Source organism: Sus scrofa, chromosome 1, assembly GCF_000003025.6.
Source record: "Sus scrofa isolate TJ Tabasco breed Duroc chromosome 1, Sscrofa11.1, whole genome shotgun sequence".
NCBI classification, from domain to species: domain Eukaryota; kingdom Metazoa; phylum Chordata; class Mammalia; order Artiodactyla; family Suidae; genus Sus; species Sus scrofa.
Window position 1 is genome coordinate 25,873,048 of NC_010443.5, and position 22,792 is coordinate 25,895,839.

The window sequence follows — 22,792 nt, forward strand, 5'->3', positions numbered from 1 at the left end:
TGTCAGCCCTGGCTGCAGAGTGCAGAAGAATCAAACAGGATACAGGGTCAGATGATAGGAGGAGGAAGTGTCTAGAACAAAGTCCTATGTTCCAGATTTCCCTATGGTGAACCAGCGCTGCCTCCAGTGGTGGCCAGACTGGGGCACTATAGCCAGAAGTAGCTTTAAACCAGCCAGTTTGAAGTTACAATGCTATCATGTTTTCCTTTCTTTCTCTTGGGTCTATGGTAGTAATAAATACATAGAAAAATCTAGCCCGAGTCCCTCTCTTTTCTGCGAAGCTCAGAATATTGGTAAGAACGGAAGTATTCTGGAGCAGTGGATAAAGTGGGAATGATTGACACTTTGGTAAGATGTTCAGATGGTGCCATTCAGCCTTGGCCACCAGAATGGCTTCTTCTCTGATCATTCTAATATAAACAGCATTAGAGTTCCTACTGTGGCACAGTGGGTTAAGTACCTGGCATTGCTGTAGCTGTGGCATAGGTTGCAGCTGTGGCTTGGATTCAGTCCCTGGCCCAGGAACTTCCATATGTCATGGGTTCAGCCAAACATAACTAACTAAATAAATAAAAGGAAATAAATTACACACACACACAGAGTATCAAAGGGTTTCAGCATCTTTAGTCTCTGGCAGCATAGGGGAATGGGAGCACTGGTGACTGGGAATCTGTTTTCAGTCTCCTCTGACTTTGAGAGCACTGAGATATGCCTAAAGATATAGGTATGGAAATAAGCCATACCTGATTGAATACCTTTCTAGTTGATTTGAAACAAACGCTCAAATGGGTATGGAAAAGGGTTTTTCCATCTTTATCCAACTTTTTTGATAAGAGTCAAAATCAGGTTGCATATACTGAGGCCAACAGGCACATGAAAAGATGTTCAACATTGTTAATTCTTAGAGAAATGCAAATCAAAACTACAGTGAGGTACCACCTCACACTGGCCATGATATCCATTTAAAAAACTACAGATAATAAATGCTAGACAGGGTGTAGAGAAAAGGGAACCCTCCTACACTGTTGGTGGGTATATGAGTTGGTGTAGCCTCTATGGAAAAGAGTGTGGAAATTCCTCAACTGAAAATAGAGTTGCCATATGATCCAGTAATCCCACTCGTGGGCATATATCCAGAGAAAACTAGAATTCGAAAATATACATGCACTTCAGTGTTCATAGCAGCACTGTTCACAACAGCCAAGACATGGAAACAACTGAAATGTGTCCATCAGCAGATGGATGGATAAAAAGATGTGGTGTATCTCTATCTGTGTATATACACACGCACACATATGTATGAAGAAGGTGTGTATATCTGTCTGTCTATCCATACACACACTCATAGATGCACACAATGGAATGCTACTCAGCCATAAAAAAGAATGAAGTAATGCCATTTGCAGCAACATGGATGGAGCTAGAGATTATTATACCAGGTGAAGTAAGTCAGAAAGAAAAAGAAATACCATATGATATCACTTATATGTGGAGTCTAAAATATGACACAAAGGAACCTATCTACAGAATAGAAATTGACTCACAGACATAAGAGAACAGACTTGTGCTTGCCAAGGGGGATGGAGGTCGAGGAGGGATGGAATAGGAGTTTGGGGTTAGCAGATGCAAACTGATATGATAGAGAATGCATAAAGAACACACCCCTACTGTATAGCACAGGGAACTATATTTAATATCCTGTGATAAACCATAGTGGAAAAGAATATAAAAAAGAATGTGTAGAAGTGTGTGTTTCTGTCTAACTGAATCATTTTGCTGTATAGCAGAAATTAACACAGCATTGTAAATTAACTACACTTGAAAAAAAAAAGAAAATCAGGATGCCATAAGGAAAAAAGATGGTTTGCCTGTTTTTCTTATATAATTTTGTTTTTTGTTTTGCCAAGAACAAAGTAGGATTTTGAGTCCATCTAGACTCCTCGTTAAATGCATTATGCAAATTAACTCCTAATTTACCCACATCCCCACTATTTTTTGAAACCCAAATTGTTTTTAGCAGGCAAATGAAGTAGTTACTGCAGTGGTTTGGAAGGCATGAGTATCTAAACATTTTTGGCTGTTTGTGTGGCCACCACTCCCTCTGGCCTAGACAATAATGTTAAACTTTAACATGATGCAGGATGTGGTAATCCTACAAGGGAGAAAAGTGGTTGGGGCTCTAAGGTCATGGTTGGCAAAGGTAGGACCTTTGTTCTGTCCAGAGGGCTGTAAATTCTGTGAGCAAGCATCATCGCTGGCCTGCTCCCCTCACAAAGGCTTCCTAGGGACTGACTTTTGAATTTCACTAGCAATGATCCAGGGTGGTAGATAATAGGTTTTTTCCTTCTTTTTTAATTGAGATGTAATTGACATACAGCAGTGATGTACAACATAATGGTTTGATTTACATACGTGATGAAATGATTCCCACAATAAGTTTCGTGAACATCCATCATCTCATAGAGATCAAAAATTAAGGAAATAGAAAAAAGCTGTTTTTTCCTTGTGATGAGCACTCATAGGATTTACTCTCGACAGCTTTCGTATTCACATACAGCAGCGTTAATTTTCTCTCTCGTGGTATATTACATCCCTACTTTTTCTTATAACTGGAAGTTTGTACCTTTTGACCACTTGCATCCAATTCCACCTCCCCCCACTTCCCCCCATCTCTGGTAACCACAAATCTGATCTCTTTTTCTATAGGTTTGTCTGCTTGTTTTTGAAGTATTAGGGACCTACCTACAAGCTATGTTAGTTCCTGGATACAACATAGGGATTTGATATTTTTATCCATTTCAAAATGATCACCATGGTAAGTCAAGTTGTCATCTGTGACCATACAAAGTTATTACATAATTGTTGACTGTATTTCCCACACTGTACATTTCATACCTGTGACTCATTGATTTTTTTTTTTTTTTTTTTTTTTGCTTTTTAAGGCCGCACCCATGGCACATGGGGGTTCCCAGGCTAGGCCTTGAATTGGAGCTATAGCTGCTGGCCTACACCACAGCCACGGCAGTGTGGGATCTGAGCCGTGTCTGCAACCTACACCACAGCTCATGTTAACACCAGATCCTTAACCCACTGAGTGAGGCCAGGGATCAAACCCACATGTTCATGGATACCAGTTGGGTTTGTTTCCACTGTGCTACCACGAGAACTCCCTGTGACTCATTGATTCTGTAACTGAAAATGTGTACCCCTTAATCTCTTTTCTCTCTTCCCTCTACCCTCACCCCCAGATAATAAATAATGAGTAGTTCTTAGTATTTTTTCCTTGTTTGAGCAGTGTGCCTCTTCTTTTCTTTCTTTTTTTTTTTTTTTTTTTGTCTTTTTAGGGCCACACCCTTGGGGTATGGAAGTTCCCAGGCTAGAGGCTGAATCAGAGCTGCAGCTGCAGCTGCAGGCCTACATCATAGCTCATGGCAATGCTGGATCCTTAATCCACTGAGCGAGGCCAGGGATTGAACCTGTATCCTTATGGATACTAGTTGGGTTCTTAACCTGCTTAGCCACAATGGGAACTCCCCTTTTCATGTTTTATTTTTCAAACACACAGTTGTTCAGTGGTGAAAACAAAGGATGTCTTTTTTTAAATGATAATCTTGCCTCTTCCAGCTTCTGATGCTTCTGGGCCTTCCTTGCCTTGTGGCCGCTTTAATCTTTGCCTCCATCTTCACATGCCCTTCTCCATGTGGCCTTTTTTAAATCTCTTATTAGGACACTGTATTGCCCTTAACACCACCCTAATCCAGTATCATCTCATCTGGATCCTTATCTTATGTGTCTGTGAAGACCCTCTTCCCAATTAAGGTGACATCCTGAGGTTCTGAGTAGACAGGAATCTGGGGGGGGGGAAGGTGACTGTTCAGTCTATGACATGAACTTCTAGATGTTTTAACCTAGTTAGCAAGACTAGCTTGATTAGATGGTCATAGGCAAGAAGCTACCCTTCTGTTACATAACTTATCACATAGTATTACAGTTATTTACCTACTTATCTCTTGCATTAAATAATATGAAGGCAAAAATTGTCTTTTTTCTGACATAATGCACCTAAAACACCCATTTATATTATATTAATATACATATCTATCTATATATATCACAGCAAAAAAATTAATGGGGTAGGTTAGAAGGGTAGAATCTTAGAGTTAATTTAGACCCCACCCTCAATCCGTACCTATACAGGTCACGAACTGCTCAAAAACCATCTAGATAAGCCTACAGATGCTGCTGCAGGCATGTTCTCTTTCCTCTCCAATTCAGTGTTCTTTCTAGCATATCAGGTTGCCTCTATATTAAAACGTTTAACTGTGAGTATTCAGAGAGTACTGTTAAAAGCATGCCATCACTCCAAACCCTGTGTACTAACCTATGTTCGGAATCCTTAACCCATGAAATTCGCTTGTGACACAGAGGGTTAGAGATCCAGCATTGTCACTGCAGTGGTATGGGTAACTGCTATGGCGTGAGTTTAACCCCTAGCCTGGAAACTTTAACATGCCGTGAGCGTGGCCTCTGTGTGCTGTTGGAAAAGTTGAGTCCTACCCACAAGAATACTTTCAGGAATGTCTTTGCAATTCATACACTGCATGGAAGACCACTTGAGATAGGAAAGAATAAGGAATGACTCCAACCGTCTGTGGAGTGGCCACATGATGATACGGCAGAGGCAAGTCAGGTGGTTTGGCTTTGATCTTGAGGCAGCCGCTAGTTGGTCAAATCCCCTCATCTCTGAACTGGTCCCCAGTGAGATGAGCTATAACGTTCCTTCCACTTCTGAGAGTTCCAGTCACTGTTTGTTATTCCACATGCAGTTTTCTTTTCCTTCCAAACTACCTTTTGGCTGGGAACCTCTTCTATTTCTCTGTGATCATAGCAACTAGTACAGTGACTTTCTCATGGTAGGGGAACTGCTTAACCCAGCCCTGCCGGTGATACTGGAAGATGAGGAGCAGAAACACAACTAGGCTGTACTGAACCGAGTGTTGAAAGCCAAGATTCAGAGCATCCATAGCAGGCAGCCCGGGCTGCAGCAAGCACCATAGGACACAGACAGACAGATAGATTAGTTCTGTGAGTCAGTTTCCTGTATCCTGTGGAGTCAAAAGGAAGACCTGTTCACAGCAATGAGCCTAGTGAACAATGGCCACTTCCTGTGACCAGGAGACTCGAAAGTCTCCGAGGGCTGGGGGGCCACTCAAGGGTTCAGACAGCGCGTTCAGACAGGGTGCTTCCCCTGGCCACATCTGTAGACTGTGTCTCTCCAGATCTGCAATAAAGTTCCTTCTTTCACTTTTTAACCTGTGTTAGTTTACAGTAAAGCTTGAACTTGTCAGAGTGAATTTAGCTCTTCCTCGTGGAGGGGGTGATATGCACTGCTCTGCTTGTGGCTGCAGTAGTTAGAAATTCACATACTCTGATGCCAACTTAAGTCTACTAATCTTTGTTTCCTCATCTGAAAAATGGAAGTGTAACACCTTTCCCGTTTTTATCCTAACACACAAAGTATATTAATAGTGGTCGTCGTCGTAGTAATAATAATGACAGTCGCCGCTTTCATCATGTTTTACTCTTTGGCACTGTTTTGAGCAATTCGCAGATAAGCCACCCATTTATGTAGACCCAGGCAGCTGTGTGCACGACTTCGTATCATAATGTTCAGTGCTGTTTCTATATCAGTATATGAGTTGTTCCATATCAGAAAAAAGTTAGTGTTAACTAGCAAAGGAAAATAATGCAGTGCAAGAATAGTCATGATCATTAATAGCAAACAGTTAAACCGAATCGAGTGATTTCTTTTTTGTGTTGTTGATCACATGAGGTGCTCCATCTGCTGAAATGGGAAAGGCTGAGAGAGAAGACAAACAAATGGGCTCGCCCCCCGTGCCCGAGGATCCTGGCCAATTCTAGGGTGTGAAACTACGCATGAAAGATAGGGAGGTGTCAGCAGCTCAGCCCAGAAAGCTGGGGATTGGGCAGTGGCTTCCTGTAATCACAGGCGCTGGCTGACAGCCCCGCTCTCTGGCAGTGAGGCTGGGGAGGTGGGCTGGGAGACAGCTGTGCCTAGCGCTGCAGGCTGCACTGGCCCGCAGAGCCCCGGCCTCTCCATGGGACGGCTTCACCATGTTCTGCCTGAAAGGTGAGGGGGCTTTGGGTCCACTTGGATGGTGAAGTTGTAGTTAGGAAAAAACCCTGGTCAGTTGGCATCAGACTCTAAACCACAGTTCGAGTTCCTTTGAAATCAAAGTTTGAGGGAGTTTTGTTAAGTATGAAAGTGAAAAAGTCATTGTTCCTTTTTGGTTGCAAACAGGAAGAAAGACCTCCTGCTGGGGATATGGAATTTTCTTTTAGACAAAAAGGATAGCTCTCTGTTTTGATGAGTTTTGTGATAGATAAAAGTAATTAAAAGTCTAGACTGAATGAAAGGCACTTAATGATTTAAGTGGAAATGGTTACACTTGTAGTGTGAGTCCTGATAGAGAGGTTTGCCTGTGATGAGTCGCTTGTGTAAAGGATTAAAGTGAATAGAAAGGGAGAAATGATTTATTGCTTTAAGCTTTAATGTGTGAATTCAGGAATGAAATTAAATTTATATTAGAACACACTTCTTGTTCTAGTAGCTGTGTGTGTGTATGGATTATAGTACTTTGGGAGGCGCTGGAAGATGGTGAATAAATGAATTATGTTGTGTTTCCCTGATTAGAGAGTATTTTTCTTAGGCAATTATTTGTCTTCCAACTCTTGTCATAATGTAATTAAGCATTTGAGAACATGTTTTTCCAGAGACTTTTAGAATGGGAGAGTTAAAATGAATTTCCTTGGAACTGGAGTAGACTATTTTGTTCATATCTTTCAGTGTATGTCATTCTGTTGATGTGAAATTCTTGACAGCTTTTCAATTTTTGGAAATAAAGGGGCTCTGGCTCGCTTTGCTGATTGCTCCTTTGTCCTCTATTAATGAGGTCTAGACTAGGGTTCTCTAGTCTCAGCCTTTTACAGTTTTAACCCTAACTTGGCACCTTTAAAACACCGAAGTCTTTAACATTAAACTTTGAGTTTGGAATATTTGATAATATGGTTGGTACAAATTGGATAAGGTTGATGGGTTAAAACAGAAATGACATCTTTCTCTCCCCAAGAATTCAACTAATTCTTGCTCTAGAGAGTATCCGGTTGCAATAGATTTCTAAGGAGCTCCATCAGCTGAAGTGAATGTGAATATTTCTGAAAATTAATTTTAGATGAAATGAGTTATGGGCTCTCCTGATACTGTTCCTCAAAAAGTTGTTTACTTGGGGGGAAAAAAGGTAACTGTGAAGAGCCAAAATTCAGTGTTATTGGATGAAGGTGCTTGCTAACGTAGTGTAATTGCCACAGCTGAAATCATTATGATCTAATGATGGCTTCCGGTTTAGGATTTTTAATTGAATGCAGGTGTGGCGTTGTTGCAGGCCATGACTTCTGCTTTTGCCTCCACCCATTCCCATAACAGTAATTTCACTTTATTAAAGAATCTATCACTTTCATGGACTTTTAGTTTCCATGGTAACTTAGGAAATTTTAGCAAGTCAAGTGAACGGCATGTGATGACAACTGCATGCTCTTATGCTGAAGTGTGTGTTCTAATCAGGAATCCAAAATCCCTTTTAAAACCCACTTTCTGATCTCCCAGCGGCCGGGACAACGGTTGACATCCTGCTCTCTCCCTGTGATTTATAGCCTCTTGATTGACAATAATGATTTTTAGGTGGCCTTCTGTCCTACATGTGAGGCCAATGCACGATAAAATCATGGCAAGTGAGATTAGACACAGGAATATTAAGGGCTGCTTGTGATGCTTTGTCTTCTTACTGCACTTGTGTTTCCCTCTGCTGGAGGCTTTTTCAGAGGATTTCATTAATTGGCCTGTTTCTGTGGCTAGCTGAGGTCCTAGGAGCTGTTGAATCTGTGGTTATGATTAGCATAGATGCTGAAGAAAACATGCTTGCCTTTCTTTTGACTAAACCATGTTCCTGTGTATTTCTTTTATTTATTTATTTATTTTTATTTTTTGTCTTTTTGCCTTTCCTAGGGCTGTACCCGGGGCATATGGATGTTTCCCAGGCTAGGGGTCTAATCAGAGCTGTGGCCGCCAGCCTACACCAGAGCCACAACAACACCGGATCCTTAACCCACCGAGCGAGGCCGGGGATCGAACCCTCGACCTCATGGTTCCTAGTTGGATTTGTTAACCACTGAGTCATGATGGAAACTCCCTGTATTTATTTTAATTTTTAAAGGAAACATACCACACAGCCATCCACATGGATGCAGGGTTTCCTTTTCTCCATTGAGACTATTTTTTTTCCTGAAGTCGCATCTACTCAGCTTTTGGTCACCTTGGTGTTAGAAAAAGTGCCTTCTTGAAGCAGAGTGCCATCTTTGCCTCTGCTGTTGACTATAATAGCTCATATAGCTAGTCACTCTCAACTCTTGGTGTTGGCACATTCACCCGGCCTGTGCTGGTTTTCTCTGTGGAACATCTGAGTGCCTGTCTCTGTGACGATGTCCTCTCAAGTTCTGCAAGGTCCCTGCCCTTGGCCAAGTCGTGGTGTGTTGTTCCTTCACTGTCTAATCAGTAGTCTGGGAAGTAAATTTCCAGCTACTTGAATAATATAATTAACAGGAAACTATCATGCATTTATTGTATACTATTCATAGATTTTTTATTAAAAAAATTAGAATAAAATATTTTTACTTCTAAATCTGCATGGAGGAGTTCCTGTCGTGGCTCAGTGGTTAACGAATCTGACTAGGAACCATGAGGTTGCAGGTTCGATCCCTGGCCTTGCTCAGTGGGTTGGGGATCTGGCGTTGCCATGAGCTGTGGTGTAGGTCGAAGATGCAGCTCGGATCCCACGGTGCTGTGGCTCTGGTGTAGGTTGGCGGCCACAGCTCCCATTAGACCCCTAGCTGGGGAACCTCCATATGCTGAGGGAGCGGCCCTAGAAAAGGCAAAAAGACAACAAACAAATAAATAAATCTGCATGGAACATAATTAAGTGTCTCTGAGATGCAGAACATGCAAATGTCTTAATTACAGGGCACCAGCTTCATCTTCATAAATATTAATTATCTTTTCAGTGCATCTCTAACTGTGAAGACTATTTTTTCTTTTAATTTCCAATCATCACAGACAGATATTTTGTAAAACATAAAATCACCCACTGTGGGATATCACCACAATGTCAAACCGCTGGAATAAAGTTCTTAAACATTTAATTTCATTTCCTATAGTGATCTTATTGTAGACTGGTAAGCAGAGCTTCGTTGGTAGACAAGTTTGTATTAGTTTCCTAGAGCTGCTGTAACAAATTACCATGAAGGGAGTGGCTTAAAACAGAAATGTCTTCTCTCACAGTTCTGGAAGCTAGAGTCCGTGTCCAGGAATGGGCAGGGTCTTGCTCCCTCTGAAGTCTCTAGGGCAGACCCTTTCCTTGCCTCTTCCAGCTTCTGGTGGCCTCGGGTATTTCATTGCTTGTGGCAGCACCTCTGCCTCTGTCTTCACATGGCCTTCTTCCCTCTGTGTCTCTCTGTGACTCTGCCCTTATAAGGACACCTGTTTGAGATTTAGGCCCACCCTAATCCAATACACGACCTCACCTTAACTGATTACATCTGCGAAGACTGTTTCCAAATAAGGAAATTCTGAGGTTCCCAGTGGACATGGATTTTGGGGGACACGAGTCACCCCATTAGAAGGGACTATGCATAGTGACTGAGGGTAGCCTTAGAGGAGGTGTTTTTAATGGAGAGCTGTGAGAATGACTGTCCAGTGTAGCTGCTTTGATGATGTGTTTGATATGTGTAGTGTTGCAAGTTTAAGACAAGTTGGTATGTGTGGGTAGAAGAGTTGAACCGGTACCCACTATGATCACTCATGCAAAAGAAAATGTTGCCTTTTTATTTCCTATCTGGTTTCCTGCATGGACTCTAATCCTGCTGAGAAGGGAAAAAACAAAAAGCAAAACTGAACTTAGTTTGCTGCACTCAACTCAGTGTGAGCCAAAAATTTAAACAGTTGCATTAGATAGCTCAGGCTGTTGGATGACTCAGTCTCGCAGAATTCTCCTATTATCTTTTTCTCTCCAAAGTGGATTCTGTAGCTTAATCTCTCCCTTATTAATATAACAAAAGTGATGCATGCCAAATTACGTACTTTTGGATCATTGGCTGGATTGCTACTTAATTTTTAAAATGTGAAAACAGGAGTTCCCGTCGTGGTTCAGTGGTTAATGAACTGACCAACATCCGTGAGGATGCGGGTTTGATCTCTGGCCTCCCTCAGTGGGTTAAGTAGGATCCGGCATTGCCATGAGCTGTGGTACAGTTCACAGACATGGCTCGAATCCTGAGGTGCTGTGGCCATGGTGTAGGCCGGCAGCTACAGCTCCAATTGGATCCCTAGCCTAGGAACCTCCATATGCCGCAGGTACAGCCCTGAAAGGACAGAAAGACAAAAAAAAAAAAAGTGAAAGCAGAGTACTTCTGTGTGAAAGGAGGATACTCCTGTGTAGTTGGGTTAAAAAAAAAAAAAACAAAAAAAAAAAACCCAAGGGGAATCCCCATCCTGATGCAGTGGAAATGAATACGACTAGGAACCATGAGGTTGCGGGTTCGATCCCTGGCCTTGCTCGGTGGGTTGAGGACCCGGCGTTGCCGTGAGCTGTGGTACATGTCACAGACACAGCTTGGATCCCAAGTGCTGTGACTGTAGAGTAGGCCGGCAGCTGTAGTTCCGATTCGACCCCTAGCCTGGGAACCTCCATATGCCGTGGGTTTGGCCCTCAAAAGACCAAAAAAAAAAAAAAATATTAAAAAAATAAGGTATTATTTAAAAAATATCCTCACTCTTATTATGGAAGAAATTAATACTTCCATCCTTTTGTGGGCTAAGAGTAATTTCAGTATGTTTTGTCAGCATCATGGATCTTAAGTTTCTGAGTTTAATACTGGGTTTTACCTGGTCAGCATTCTCTCCAGAGATTGAAACCTGGCTTTGGTGTTGGATAAGATTCTTTCGCTTTCTCTCACCTTATATGCCGTCTGGAATGTAAAAATCGAGTTTCATGGATGGGAAACGTGGTGGCTTCTGTGGAGTGGGTGTATCCCAGCTGCCTGCATACTCAGCATGGTGGGGTCCTGTCTGTACCCTTTTCTGCTTCACAGGTTACAGATTTAGGAAAGCCTTCAGTTTGTCTAATAATAGCAGAGTTATGCTGGAGATTACAGCTAGGAACTATGTCAGGCATGTACTTCTGCTCCCAAGAGGGCAGTTCATCCTAGAATCAGTTCTGTCCTTCCTCCTCGCGCACCCTAGAGCAGATCACAGGCTGCTTTCCAGTTGTCTCGTGTATGTTGTGCATGTAAAAGAATTCCTTAGATTCTTTTCTTGGCAGCATTTGGAAAATAATGTCTGGAATCAGAAACAGATTTGTTATTTCTGTGCCGAAACAAGTGCTTTTTCAAGTTAGCTAGCAAGCAACCAGTTGCTCTGGAAGGTTCCCCCACCCCTTCTACTAGACAATTTAGTAATAAACTGTCAAGTAAGCATTGAGCAAAGTTGATCGTATTTTACTATTGGATTCTGAGCATCATTTTAACCGAGTTGGATAATCAAAATGCAAAGTGACCCTGGGAATACTGCATCTGTGTTAATCTGGACATTTTATTATCATGCACTTAGATTTTGGGTTTTGCTTAAATTAGCAGCAGCCTTTGGGACCATAGTCCTACAAACCTTTCTTATTCTTCCTCCCTCCTTTCATTTAAAAATTGCATATAATTGCTAGTCAATAACCTAGAGCTACCAAGGGGAATTCACATTTGCTCAATCCACACAATTTAAAGTAGCACTTTTAGTAAGCACACTGCTGATATGCATTGTTCAAACTGGCGGGCAAAGCCCTTGAAATTTAATAAACCAAACAAAGCTAGCCCTTTATTTTCTTTGTCTTTCCTTGAAAACTTTATTAAGCTTTCCAGTTCTCTTTTTTCCTTCCACTACTAGTCAAAATCTTGCTAAATTGGTTGCAGTAGAAGGCAGATCATCTTGCTGAGTAGATGATATAATAAAAACTAGGAGACGCTATCCTTAAGGAATGAAAGAGCAGTTAACAGGGTTTTGCTGCCTGAAGCACTCAGGCCCCTCAATCGGCTTGTTTGTGGAGCATGCAAGGATGGGGCTCTGGTGATTTGATGGAACTGAATCGAATGACTTGAATTACCAAAAGCATCGGCAGAGGTTTCCGTTACATTCTCCATTTGAGTGTCTCTTGTCCCCTTTTAACTATTCTTGCTTTATTTGCTGATTTCTGTGCCTCTTTTTTCTAGTTTTTCCCTTTCCTCCTCTTATCTTCCTCTGATTGTCCATAGGGGGAGCTATATTATGCCTAAACTGGATTGAACTCCCTCTGGTTATGAAGGTGTGATCGGTAATCTGCACACGTGTTACGTGTTAGTAAAGGTGATAGTTAATAGACAAAGGCAGATGGACCAGTGCGATAAAGCCAGTTTACCGCTCAGGACGTCACGTCACAAGTGTCAGCCGGGCACAGAGGTATGCAGGAGTATGTATTTTTCTCTTTTAAACATCAGAAGAAAATAGGGCCTTTAAGCAATTAATAGCTTTTTCATGATTAAAATATTGGGGATGCAAGATAGGACGATGGATGTTCTTAAATTTTAAAAATGTGTATTGTTTTATGAAATCATACATAGCAATTGAATTTGAAATTGAAGTCCTCAATTGACAGGCAGAGGTATAGTGACAAACCATTAGGTATCATATTAGTAATGCTCATGCTTCATCTGCTGATAATGTCATATTAATCAGGTCTTGTTAACTTAGATTGGGTTTAGAATTTTTATTGTTGTTACTGTCAAAATGTGGATAATACTGAGAGCCACTGAGACAAAAGGCCATGCTGACTTGAGCAAGAGTTTCATTGGGGTGGGGGGAGGGCTTGCATGATAAGAGAAATGTGAGCTCTCATTGCCACTTCATTGAATATCTTCATATAACAAAAGGTATAAATAGCATAAACTGAGCTTTAGGAACCAGGAGGTGGAATATAGTTTAAGTGAATTTATATGTAAGTGGAGAATGGTTTTCAGAGGTCAGATTTATATATTACATGTTTGTTCTTGAGAAATCTGGCAAGAGAGCATTTGGAAACAAAAGAGAAAACTTCCCTCCTCTGATGACCATAAGAGGACATCTGTGCTCTTTATGGTCTTATTTCACTGAGGGAAACGGTGCCAGCTTTGGAAACTTTTAGAGTGAACGTCATGACGCGCGCCTCTGCTCTCCCATGTCCTTGTGGAGGAGGGAAGGAAGGACTGACTTCCCCAGGGGATGTTCTTAGGAGAGGGAAGCCAGAGGGTGCCCAGGTTGGTTAAGGAGGCGGCAGGGGCCAGGAGATTCCAGAGTTGGGGAAATGAAGAAGTTGAAAGTAGAGTGGCTTCTGTTTTCCAAGAGAAAAAAGTTCCTTAGCAAAGGAAAAGGCGGCCCTAGAACATGCCAGTGAGGTGGGATGGCAAGAGAAAATAAAGCATGGAGTTCCCACTGTGGTGCAGCAGGTTAAGGGTCTGGTGTTGTCTTTGTAGCAGCTCCAATTTCTGCAGAGGTGCGGGTTCAATCCCCAGCCCTGTTCGATCCCTGGCTGAGGAACTTCCATATGCCACGGGTATGGGGTATGGCGAGGGAGAGAGAGCGAGAGTGAGAGCACAAAGCAGAAGCACCTAGCACCTAAGAAAATACCTAGTGTTATGCCAAAAAGGCCAATATTATTCCAAGATGCCTAATTTATATATCTAGAATCATCTTGAATCTGTTGATATTCTGAAATACCTTTGAGGTTCATCACGTCCGACCAAAATGTTTCCCCAGAATTTGGGGTGTTACTATTTATTCATCAGATATTGGTGGGCACTTACCATGTGCCAGGCACCCTTCACCCCAGGGAAGTGTTCATCTTCGATGCTCCTGGGCTCCTCCCAGGCCCAGGTCTCCTTGACACCCAAGACCTTGCCAGCTGCTCTCCTGTCCATTAAAAAGGTGCCACTGCTTGTGGCTGCTTTAGGGGGTTCCTCTTTCCCCAAGACTGATTTCTAGAGCAGAGCAAAACTGGAGAGTTGTTTTTTTTTTTTTTTTTAAAGAATAATGGTGGGTGTTTATTTTAAATTGTTTATTTGCTTTTACGGCTAAATTGTAACCAGGAATTTTTCTTTTCATTTTAAAATGTTTTATTGAAGTATAGTTGATTTACAGGGTTGCGATAATTTTTAAAAGGGTTTCCCTGCTAATGATGACACAGATAACAGAACAGAATGTTAACAGGTTAGTGAAGAAGATTCAAGAAATCCTAGCTCTGTCCATTAATAATAAAAGCTTAAGTAAAGATCTCCTTAGCTGTGAAAAGTAGCATCTATCTGACAAAAGATGGAGGATTAAATAGTAACTTGCATAAGAGGCTGGACATTTTCTCACAAGTATGTAGTAATGTTATTTACATGTGACCTAAATGCTTCACAGAGTTACTGATTAGACTTATCCTGAGCTTGTAAAAGTAAAGACTAATTTGTACAATTTGGGAATACGGTGTAATTATATAGTGAGAAAGGCAGATATACTTCTAGTTGTTTCATTGCAACATATTTACACCAACTTTTGTAAAGTTTTCTGGAATCACAGTTGTATAAATACACCCAGATGAATATGAAATATCATAAGTCACATATACTGGCAAATGAGCATTGTAGCAACACAAATATTTTGAAAGCCGTGGAAGCCAGGGAGAATGTCCTGCCTCAGTTCTGACTGCCCCAGCGGAAGTGTTTGCTCCCATAGCAGTCGAGACAGAAACCATTCCTTTTTGGAAATGTTTCCTGGCAGAACAAATACTTGATAAAAATTTAAAACAAGATTTGGACTGCTCACACGGTGCCTTTTATAAAATTGCTTTATATTCAGAAAAGAATCTCTTCATTTCTAGACGAGAAGAACAAATGGATGAGGTAATTTTATCCTTTATCGGTGGAAATGGTTTTTCAGGTTGACTGCTGAGGAATTGGTAACGAGCTGTCCTTAATCATCTAGGTATTTCTCTTTTCACTCAATTGCTTCTTCCATTGGTAACCGGCCCATTTTCCACCTCAGAGAGAGTAGGTTAGTGAGGGTAAGAGTTGTCTAACTGAATGGTCAGTAAATTTCGATGGAAGTCTCAAAAGCATTAGCACATTTGAAAGATGATATTGTAAGTCCACCCACCCCTTCCAACAATGCAGAGTCCATAAATGCCAAAAGGGTGGAATGCAGATGAGTGATTTTTTGATGGCTTTAAGCATGATTGAGAACATGGGTTAAGAGGAGGTAAAACATTAGTTTGATATCTGCCATCGCTTTAGGTTTGGGATTTTAAGATGAGGACAGAGACAGCTCCTCTTCTGTCACCCACTGAGAACATCTAAAGCTTAAAGGTCCAGTGCCTTTTCTGCTTCCCGCAGAAAGTTGGTGTTGGTACGGCAGATGTTACAAATTTTTACTTATATGCTTTTTGGCTTATGTTATCAAATTTGGCTACATATGAGTTTTGTCTTAGTTGCTCCCCGCCTCTCACTCACCTTCATGAGATCGTTGAATAGATCCATTGTTGGCGTGTTATCTGCAAAAGATAAAGTGCCTGTGAACTCGGGGAAAAAAGGAGCCCCCTAAAATAGATGAGCTTCCTTTGGCACATGACATAACCAAAAGGCTCTTTCAGACCACCGTTTTGGGCAGCATTTGACTAGATTTTTCTTTGATTTTTTTTTTTCCCTTTCCCTCATTTCACCATTGGAAAGTGACCTTCATGCTCTTGTGCATGAGGAGCAGCTACCTTTCTCTGTCTCCCACTTGATACTGGCCCCGAGCAACTCTCTGATGTTTGAAATTAGGTCAGGCTAAAGGGATGTCCTATAGAGAAATGAGAGAATAGGCTTCCCTGCCAGAAGAGTGCTCCTCTCACCGCATAATGAGAATTCTAGAAGAATTCTCTAGTAGGTATCAGGAAACCTTTGCTGCTTCCAGAAAGGGAATCCAGTCTACTGATAACTCCCAAACCTCTATCTTCATCTGAGACCTCTTCCCTAAATTTCAAATATGAATATCTAGCTGTTGACTGCACATTTCCAACTGGACATCTAATGGCCTTCATGCACTCCTGCTCTCCCCCCTCCCACCTTTGCCCCACATCTCTTCCACTGCAGCCTTCCTCATCTCCATAGGTGGCAAATCCATTTTTCCAGTTGAGTAGACCATAAACCTTCAAGTCATATATGTTTTCTCTTTCTGTCTTAACCCCAACGTACCATACCTGCCTCATTATGTCAGAAAATCCTATTGACTCAATTTAAACAATCATTTCTGGGCTCTGACTATCTCTCAATGCCTCCACTACCAGCTCCTGACCTGGCTTACCTGGGCTGCTGTCCCAGCTTCTCTTGACAGCCTCTTTTCAACCCAGTGGCCAGAGTGGACCTTTGAAAACACAAGCGAGCTCATGCTACTCCTTTGCTCAAAATGCCATGGCAATTTCCCTTTATTTGGGGAACATCAGTCACAGGCCAAAACTAAACCATAGAGGAGAAAGGTGGTTTTCTAAGCTATAGAACTTGTAGCTGTGTCAGATACTTTAGTCTGGTGGAAAAGGGAAGTATAGTTTCCAGGCCAAAACCACAGCCCCAGGTGAGTCAAAGTCCTGTCATCTGATGCTCATGGCAGGTGTGGTCTTTAATGAGATGCCTTCCTCTTCCCTGTGATGGGAATGAAGATCTCCCATTCTGTCTGATTTTATCATCAAATGTAGCCATCTGTGGATTTAATGCAGCTACTGAGATGTACCTTCAGTTTTTATAAGTTGGATAAGAGAGTTGCTGTTGGAATTTTGGAAAATTGATTCCCATGACTTTTTTTTTTTGGATAGGGATTGTTAGAACTAAACAGTAGAAAGCCTGTCCATATGAGGAAACTAACTGAAATGTTTAATAAGCAGCTCAGTTTTCATTCTTATGCATATATTTGTTTGGCTGAGCTTTGGTTTGTTAAAAGGAATGTAAAAAAGTCCTGTCATGATAAGTGCTGAATATTTTACTCTTTCGTGGCATTATTAAAAAGGAGGGCAGGCTCTGACCCCACTCATAGGATTTGCATGTTCTCTGGAAGGGAAACCACGTCCTCTGCATGTGTGTATATGTATGTGTGTGTGTGGCCGTGATAGGTGCCCTGGCTTTCCTACTAGAGTCTAAGCTCCCTGAGGGCTTGTCCTATTAACTTGACCAAGAAAAACTTGGAGGTGGTATTTGTGCTTAAAGCAATGAAGTGTAATATTTAATCTAGTTCAGTTGAAAAGAACTTCAGCCATCACTCTCCATGAAAGCAAGCAGACTCTTCTGAGGATAACTTCAAACAGAAAAGTGGATTTTTGTAACTCCAACGGGACTGACAATATGAAGGCAATAAGCAGAGCAAGAAAGATCTTTTAACTTCCAAAGTTTTATTTTCAACCTGATAGAAAAGCCTAATGCAACAATTTCAATCATTAATGGCTCGTAAGAAGGGGAAGCTGATTATAGAGGAGGAGAAAGGTTAATGTGTTTCTAGAAATTCAAACATTCAGAACAAATGAGTCTAGACTTTGTGGTGCTGGGGAGGGAGATATGCTTCCCAGGTACCTTCCAGGTCTTTGAAGTGGCAGGTCACCATCAGGGAGATGGCCGGTTCTCCTCTTAAGCACCGTCCTAAAGTGGTTACACTTAAAGGATGAGGATTTAGTCACCAAGGAGAAACACAGCCTTTAAGCACTTTCTTCCCTCTTGAGTTTTCAGCTGGGGAAAAAAATAAAGCCAAACAAACTCAAAACACTCCAATGCAGAGTCCAGTGAATGGGCAGTTGACTGTAGGTAGACAAAAAAAAAAAAAAAAAGAAAGAAAAGTGATAAAACTATCTTCAGAAATATAAGATTATTTTCTCTTAGCAAGACATTTAAATATGGGAGTTCTTCCTTTTTATAGCTATGTAAATATTTCTATATTCCTATTCCTTATTCTAAGTTTTCAGATCCCCTGGATTATTTTCTAGGGTTCCTGTGTATTTCATCCTATTTCTATTACAGCATTTGTTCCCCATTTTCTTGGAAAATATGCTTACAATTTGGTCACTGTGTTTTTTTCTGTCCAACTTAGGTGCTATGAGAACAAGCTGCTCATTATTCAGGACCTTACATCAGAGTGTCCTTAGAGGTGCTCTATTAATATCTGTTGAGTGATTGAGTGCTTAGCTGCTTTAAGGACTTTATTTCTTCTCCTTTACCTCTGTGAACTATCACAGTTATTAAAACCGGTAGTCACTACCTATAGGTAGTGTTTTCAGCTTAATAGAATGAAAATGGTAGACCCATGATTTTAATGACCAATTGAGATCTTACTCAAATGTACATTCAGGAAGGGGAGCCTGAAATCTGCATGATGTGATTAACTACAAGGAAAGTGCTTGTGAAACAGAAAGACTCTTAACCTAGGAATCAGTTTCTCATCCTGAGTCTGTCTATCCTGACCCCCGAGGAAGCCACTTAATCACTGTAAGCCATTTTCCACATCTCATAAATACAAGTGGCTGCCCTGCCTACTGGATGGGATACTTTTATGGGAATCAAATGAGATAAAGTCCTGGAATGTTAGCAGGGAAACTGGCAATCCTCTTTGCTTATCCCTTTTTCATTCACCTACACTTCCTGTCAATCCCGCCTTTTTAATATGTTCTAGAACCCATCTGTCCTCTTTTTTTTGTGAGTGGGTAGGCGGTGGAAACTGTGCCCATGACATGTAGAAGTTCCTGGGCGCAGGGGTCAAAGACACACCGCAGCAGTGACTCAAGCCACTGCAGTGACAATGCCAGATCCTTAACCTGCTGTGCCACGAGAGAACAACCCATCGCTCCTCTTCATCCCCCGCCCCCTGGGCCAGCGCTGCCTTAGTGTGATGACTGTTAGCATTTCATGGTGTTATTGGTTTATCGGGCTCCTAATTTTCTGATTCTAGGCTAATTGCTCTCAAATCCCCTACTCCAAACTCTAACCAGAATGTCAACAGACCTCATCGTGTTTTTCCTCTTCAGCCTCAATTCTCACTAGTCTCTTCCCACATCTGTATTCACTACTTTTGCTCATCTTTCTTTGCATGTGCCAGGACCCTCAGCTTAGAGGAGTATCTCTTTGTCCTTGTTACTTCTACCTAACGTTTACATTGGTCCAATAGGACTCAGTTCATATGCTCCCTCCTCTTGGAAGCTCTCCATCATTAACATTTTAAAGCTGGTTTTTTAACCCTCCCACTCCCGCCCTCCCCCACTTGGTGCTCCTTCTCACATTCTCATACAGCTGTCTGTTTTGCTTGTTTGTTTTTTGCTTTTTAAGGAACCCCGGCATATGGAAGTTCCCAGGCTAGGGGTAGAATTGGAGCTGCAGCTGCTGGCCTACACCACAGCCACAGCAGCACAGGATCCGAGCTGCATCTGTGACCTACACCACAACTCATGGCAACGCGGGATCCTTAACCCACTGAGCGAGGCTAGGGATCAAACCCACATCCTCATGGATATTAGTTGGGTTCATAACCAGCTGAGCCACAGTGGGAGCTCCAATCTGTCTGTTTTCTTGTGTGAGGCAGTAGGCACCTAGAAGTCAGGGCATGTGTGTAAGTCATTAACCTTGATGCCCAAAAGGTTGGTCGAATTAATTCATGAACATCTTCAAAAATATGAGGGAAAGTCTGGTATATCATCTGTTTTAGAATTAAAAGGAAAATAGAAAATATTACCCTGTCCTTGTATAAAATTATAAACTGTTCACACGTGGGATACCAAGGCTCATTCTAGCTGTTCTCTTTAATTTCTAAGAAGTTCTGTTTAAATAATTTCTAAGGGGTTAAAATGGACTACGAATTTCACAAGTAAGATGATTTGTCTGGGAAGAGGTAACTATGCTCCCCCCCCAAAAAAAAACAAACAAAAAACCCCACTAAATAATTTGGATTTTACCTGGGGAAACCATGTCTGGGATGCAGTACCACTAAATGCTGTGGGAGTAAATAACGTGCATGTTGTCAGCCAAAGCCAGATGTTCAGGACTAGGGATGCAGTGCAAACTAAACATATTAACCTATTCAAGTGAAGTAGTGACAGGCAGTTCAATGATGGATCCGTAATTGATTTTCAAGGTAAAAATGGTATGTGTGCGTTTTCTGGAATTGAGAAATTCAAATCATGGAAACTGTTTCTCTGCTTTGCCAACTGTGATAGACTGTGGTCTCCGTGGTGTTTATCACCTGGCGCCTTGCCTGTCCGTATGTCACACTACACGGCAGAGAGGACTTGGCAGGTGTAATTAAGGTTACTACTCAGTGATCGTAAGCAAGGGAGATTAGTGTGGCTTAGCTAGGTGGGCCTAATGTAATCACGTGAGCCTTTAAGAGCAGAGCTGCTGGCCAAGGGGAAGAGGGAGAGATTCCATGGGCTGATGCTGCCTTGAAGATGGAGGGAGCCCCTAGGAAACCTGGAGAAGGAACTGAATTCAGCCAGAAGCCTCAATGAACTCAGAAGCAGATATTCCTCTCCAGCCTCCAAGTAAGAGCCCACGCCAGCTGACATCTTGGTTTAGGTCTTCTGAGACCCTAAGCAGAGAACCCAACCAAGCCCGCTGGACTTCAGACATGTACAGTTGTGAGATAAATAAGTGGGCATTGTTTTAAGGTGTTGAATTCATGATGTTTTGTTACAACAGCATAGAAAACTGCTACACCAGTGAAACAAAACAAAAAATGGGGCCGGGGCATGGGAGCTTCTTAGTTTGGGAAGATTTCTGTTAGGAGGACTTAACATTGAATGGACTATGTTTGACAAACACTAAAATTAAGCATTCTTTCTGACAGCTGTGAGGGGTCTTTATTTCTGGCTGATCCCAGATCTGTCCCTGACCTCTGGAACATCATAGTTGACCTGAAGCCTGCCCCTGAGTGTGTCTTAGACTTCTAAGGGCTGCAGTGGAAAAATCAACCAGGGGATCTTACATTATTATGTGCTGACTTTGTGCAGGAAAGGTTAACAATAATAAATCGAGGAATGAAGATTGTTTTTGGTAGTACAGTATCAAAGGCTCATTCTCAGTTTTTCCAAATGTTGTGTAGAAGTAGGATATTTGAGATGTTTTCTTCCTTTTAGCATGTTTTTTTTTCTAATACTGACTTTGTAAGAGCCATTCTCTGTCAAAGGCCCCCTCAAGCCCCAAATGCTTGAAATAAACTAATCTTTTGTTAAGGAAAAGAGAGAGGATTTGATTTTGACTTCATTTAAGAAACACCGTACTCTCATATTGCAGTTCTAAAAGCCATTCATTTTATTTGTGATGTACAGGACAGGCCAAGACTTAAGTCTGCGCCATGCTTTGTTATGTAGTGAATTTGTCTGTATTAAATATTGAAACAGTTGATTTGGGTATCAAGAGAGAACAGTTGTGTCTATGTGGGATGATAATTGCAGAGTCAGAAATTAACAGGGTTGGCGTTCTCATTGTGGTTCAGCAGGTTAAGAACCCGACACAATCTCCATGAGGATCCTTAACTCAGTGGGTTAAGGATCCTGAGTTGCCGCAAGGTGCACCATAGGTCGCAGACATGGCTCAGATCTGATGTTGCTGTGGCTGTGGTGTAGGTTGGCAGCTGCAGCCCCGATTTGGATCCCTAGCCTGGGAACTTCCATGTGCCGCAGGTGCGGCCCTAAAAAGAACAAAAAAACAGAGTTGATAGACCTACTATTGACTCACCTTTGTAGAAATTAAGTGACTGCTGCCTACGCCTTTCTAAAGGACAGATCATGAAATAACAACCTTATAGGCAGTTTTTTGAATGACAAGTTGAGGAATGAAAATTGAATAGAAGGAGTTACTACCTTGATGGACCAGCACTGCCCACAATGTTTAAAAACTTGACAAAAGTTTCTTTTGTTTGTTGTTTTTTTTTGGGGGGGGAGGGTGGTTCTCCCCCCCCCACCACCCGCTTGCTTTGGTTGTCGAATATGTATAATGAATTTGAGATATAATTTTGGCTTTGGAAACGAGAGCTTCATTTGGGCTTCCATGCATTCATTTCATCAGATGGTGTCTATGTTTCCTTGCTTTACTAAGCTGGTCTCTTCACTTTGTCTCTGCATATTTATTTTTTCAAAAGAAACATTTACTTAGTATGAAAGCAAACCTCCTGCCCAGTGGTACTCAAAGAACTGGCTGGCTCCAGAATTCACTCTCCATTTTCTTTCTTTCTTGGTGCTAACACTTGGCACACTTGTTAACCCAGATCTGCTTACCTTTTTTGTTTTCTCTTCTAAATATGTTTTCATCCCTTTCTTCTTCTTCTTCTTCTTCTTTTTTTTTTTTTAAAGGCTGCCGCATCTGTGGTATATGGAAGTTACTGGGCTAGGGGTCCAACCGAAGCTACTAGGCAAGGGGTTGAACCTGCGTCCTCATAGAGACCACATCGGGCTCTTAACCCGCTGAGCCACAGTGGGAACTCTGCACCCCTTTCTTCCGAATGGAAACTTTTGGGTTTTTTTTTCTCTCCAGGCCACCACCCTTTTTTACTTCTCTATGACTCCAGATTTTTCTCTGAGTATTAGGAATGTATTTTTTAAAATAATATCAGAAACAAAATCTT

The 22,792-nt window shown here is 41.7% G+C and overlaps 1 protein-coding gene across 6 annotated transcripts in view; it reads left to right on the forward strand.

The window, feature by feature from the left end:
• NHSL1 (NHS like 1) overlaps positions 1–22,792 on the forward strand; it is a 324,553-nt gene that overhangs the window by 209,494 nt on the left and 92,267 nt on the right. For 2 of the 6 annotated variants that reach the window (XM_021087394.1, XM_021087404.1), the window contains exon 1: positions 3,464–6,151. The exons of the other annotated variants lie outside the window; for them this stretch is intronic. In XM_021087394.1, coding sequence (XP_020943053.1) covers positions 6,136–6,151 — 16 coding nt within the window. In that variant the 5' untranslated portion in view covers positions 3,464–6,135. Of the gene's footprint in view, positions 1–3,463; positions 6,152–22,792 lie in introns of those variants that run through there. 6 annotated transcript variants of the gene reach the window in all.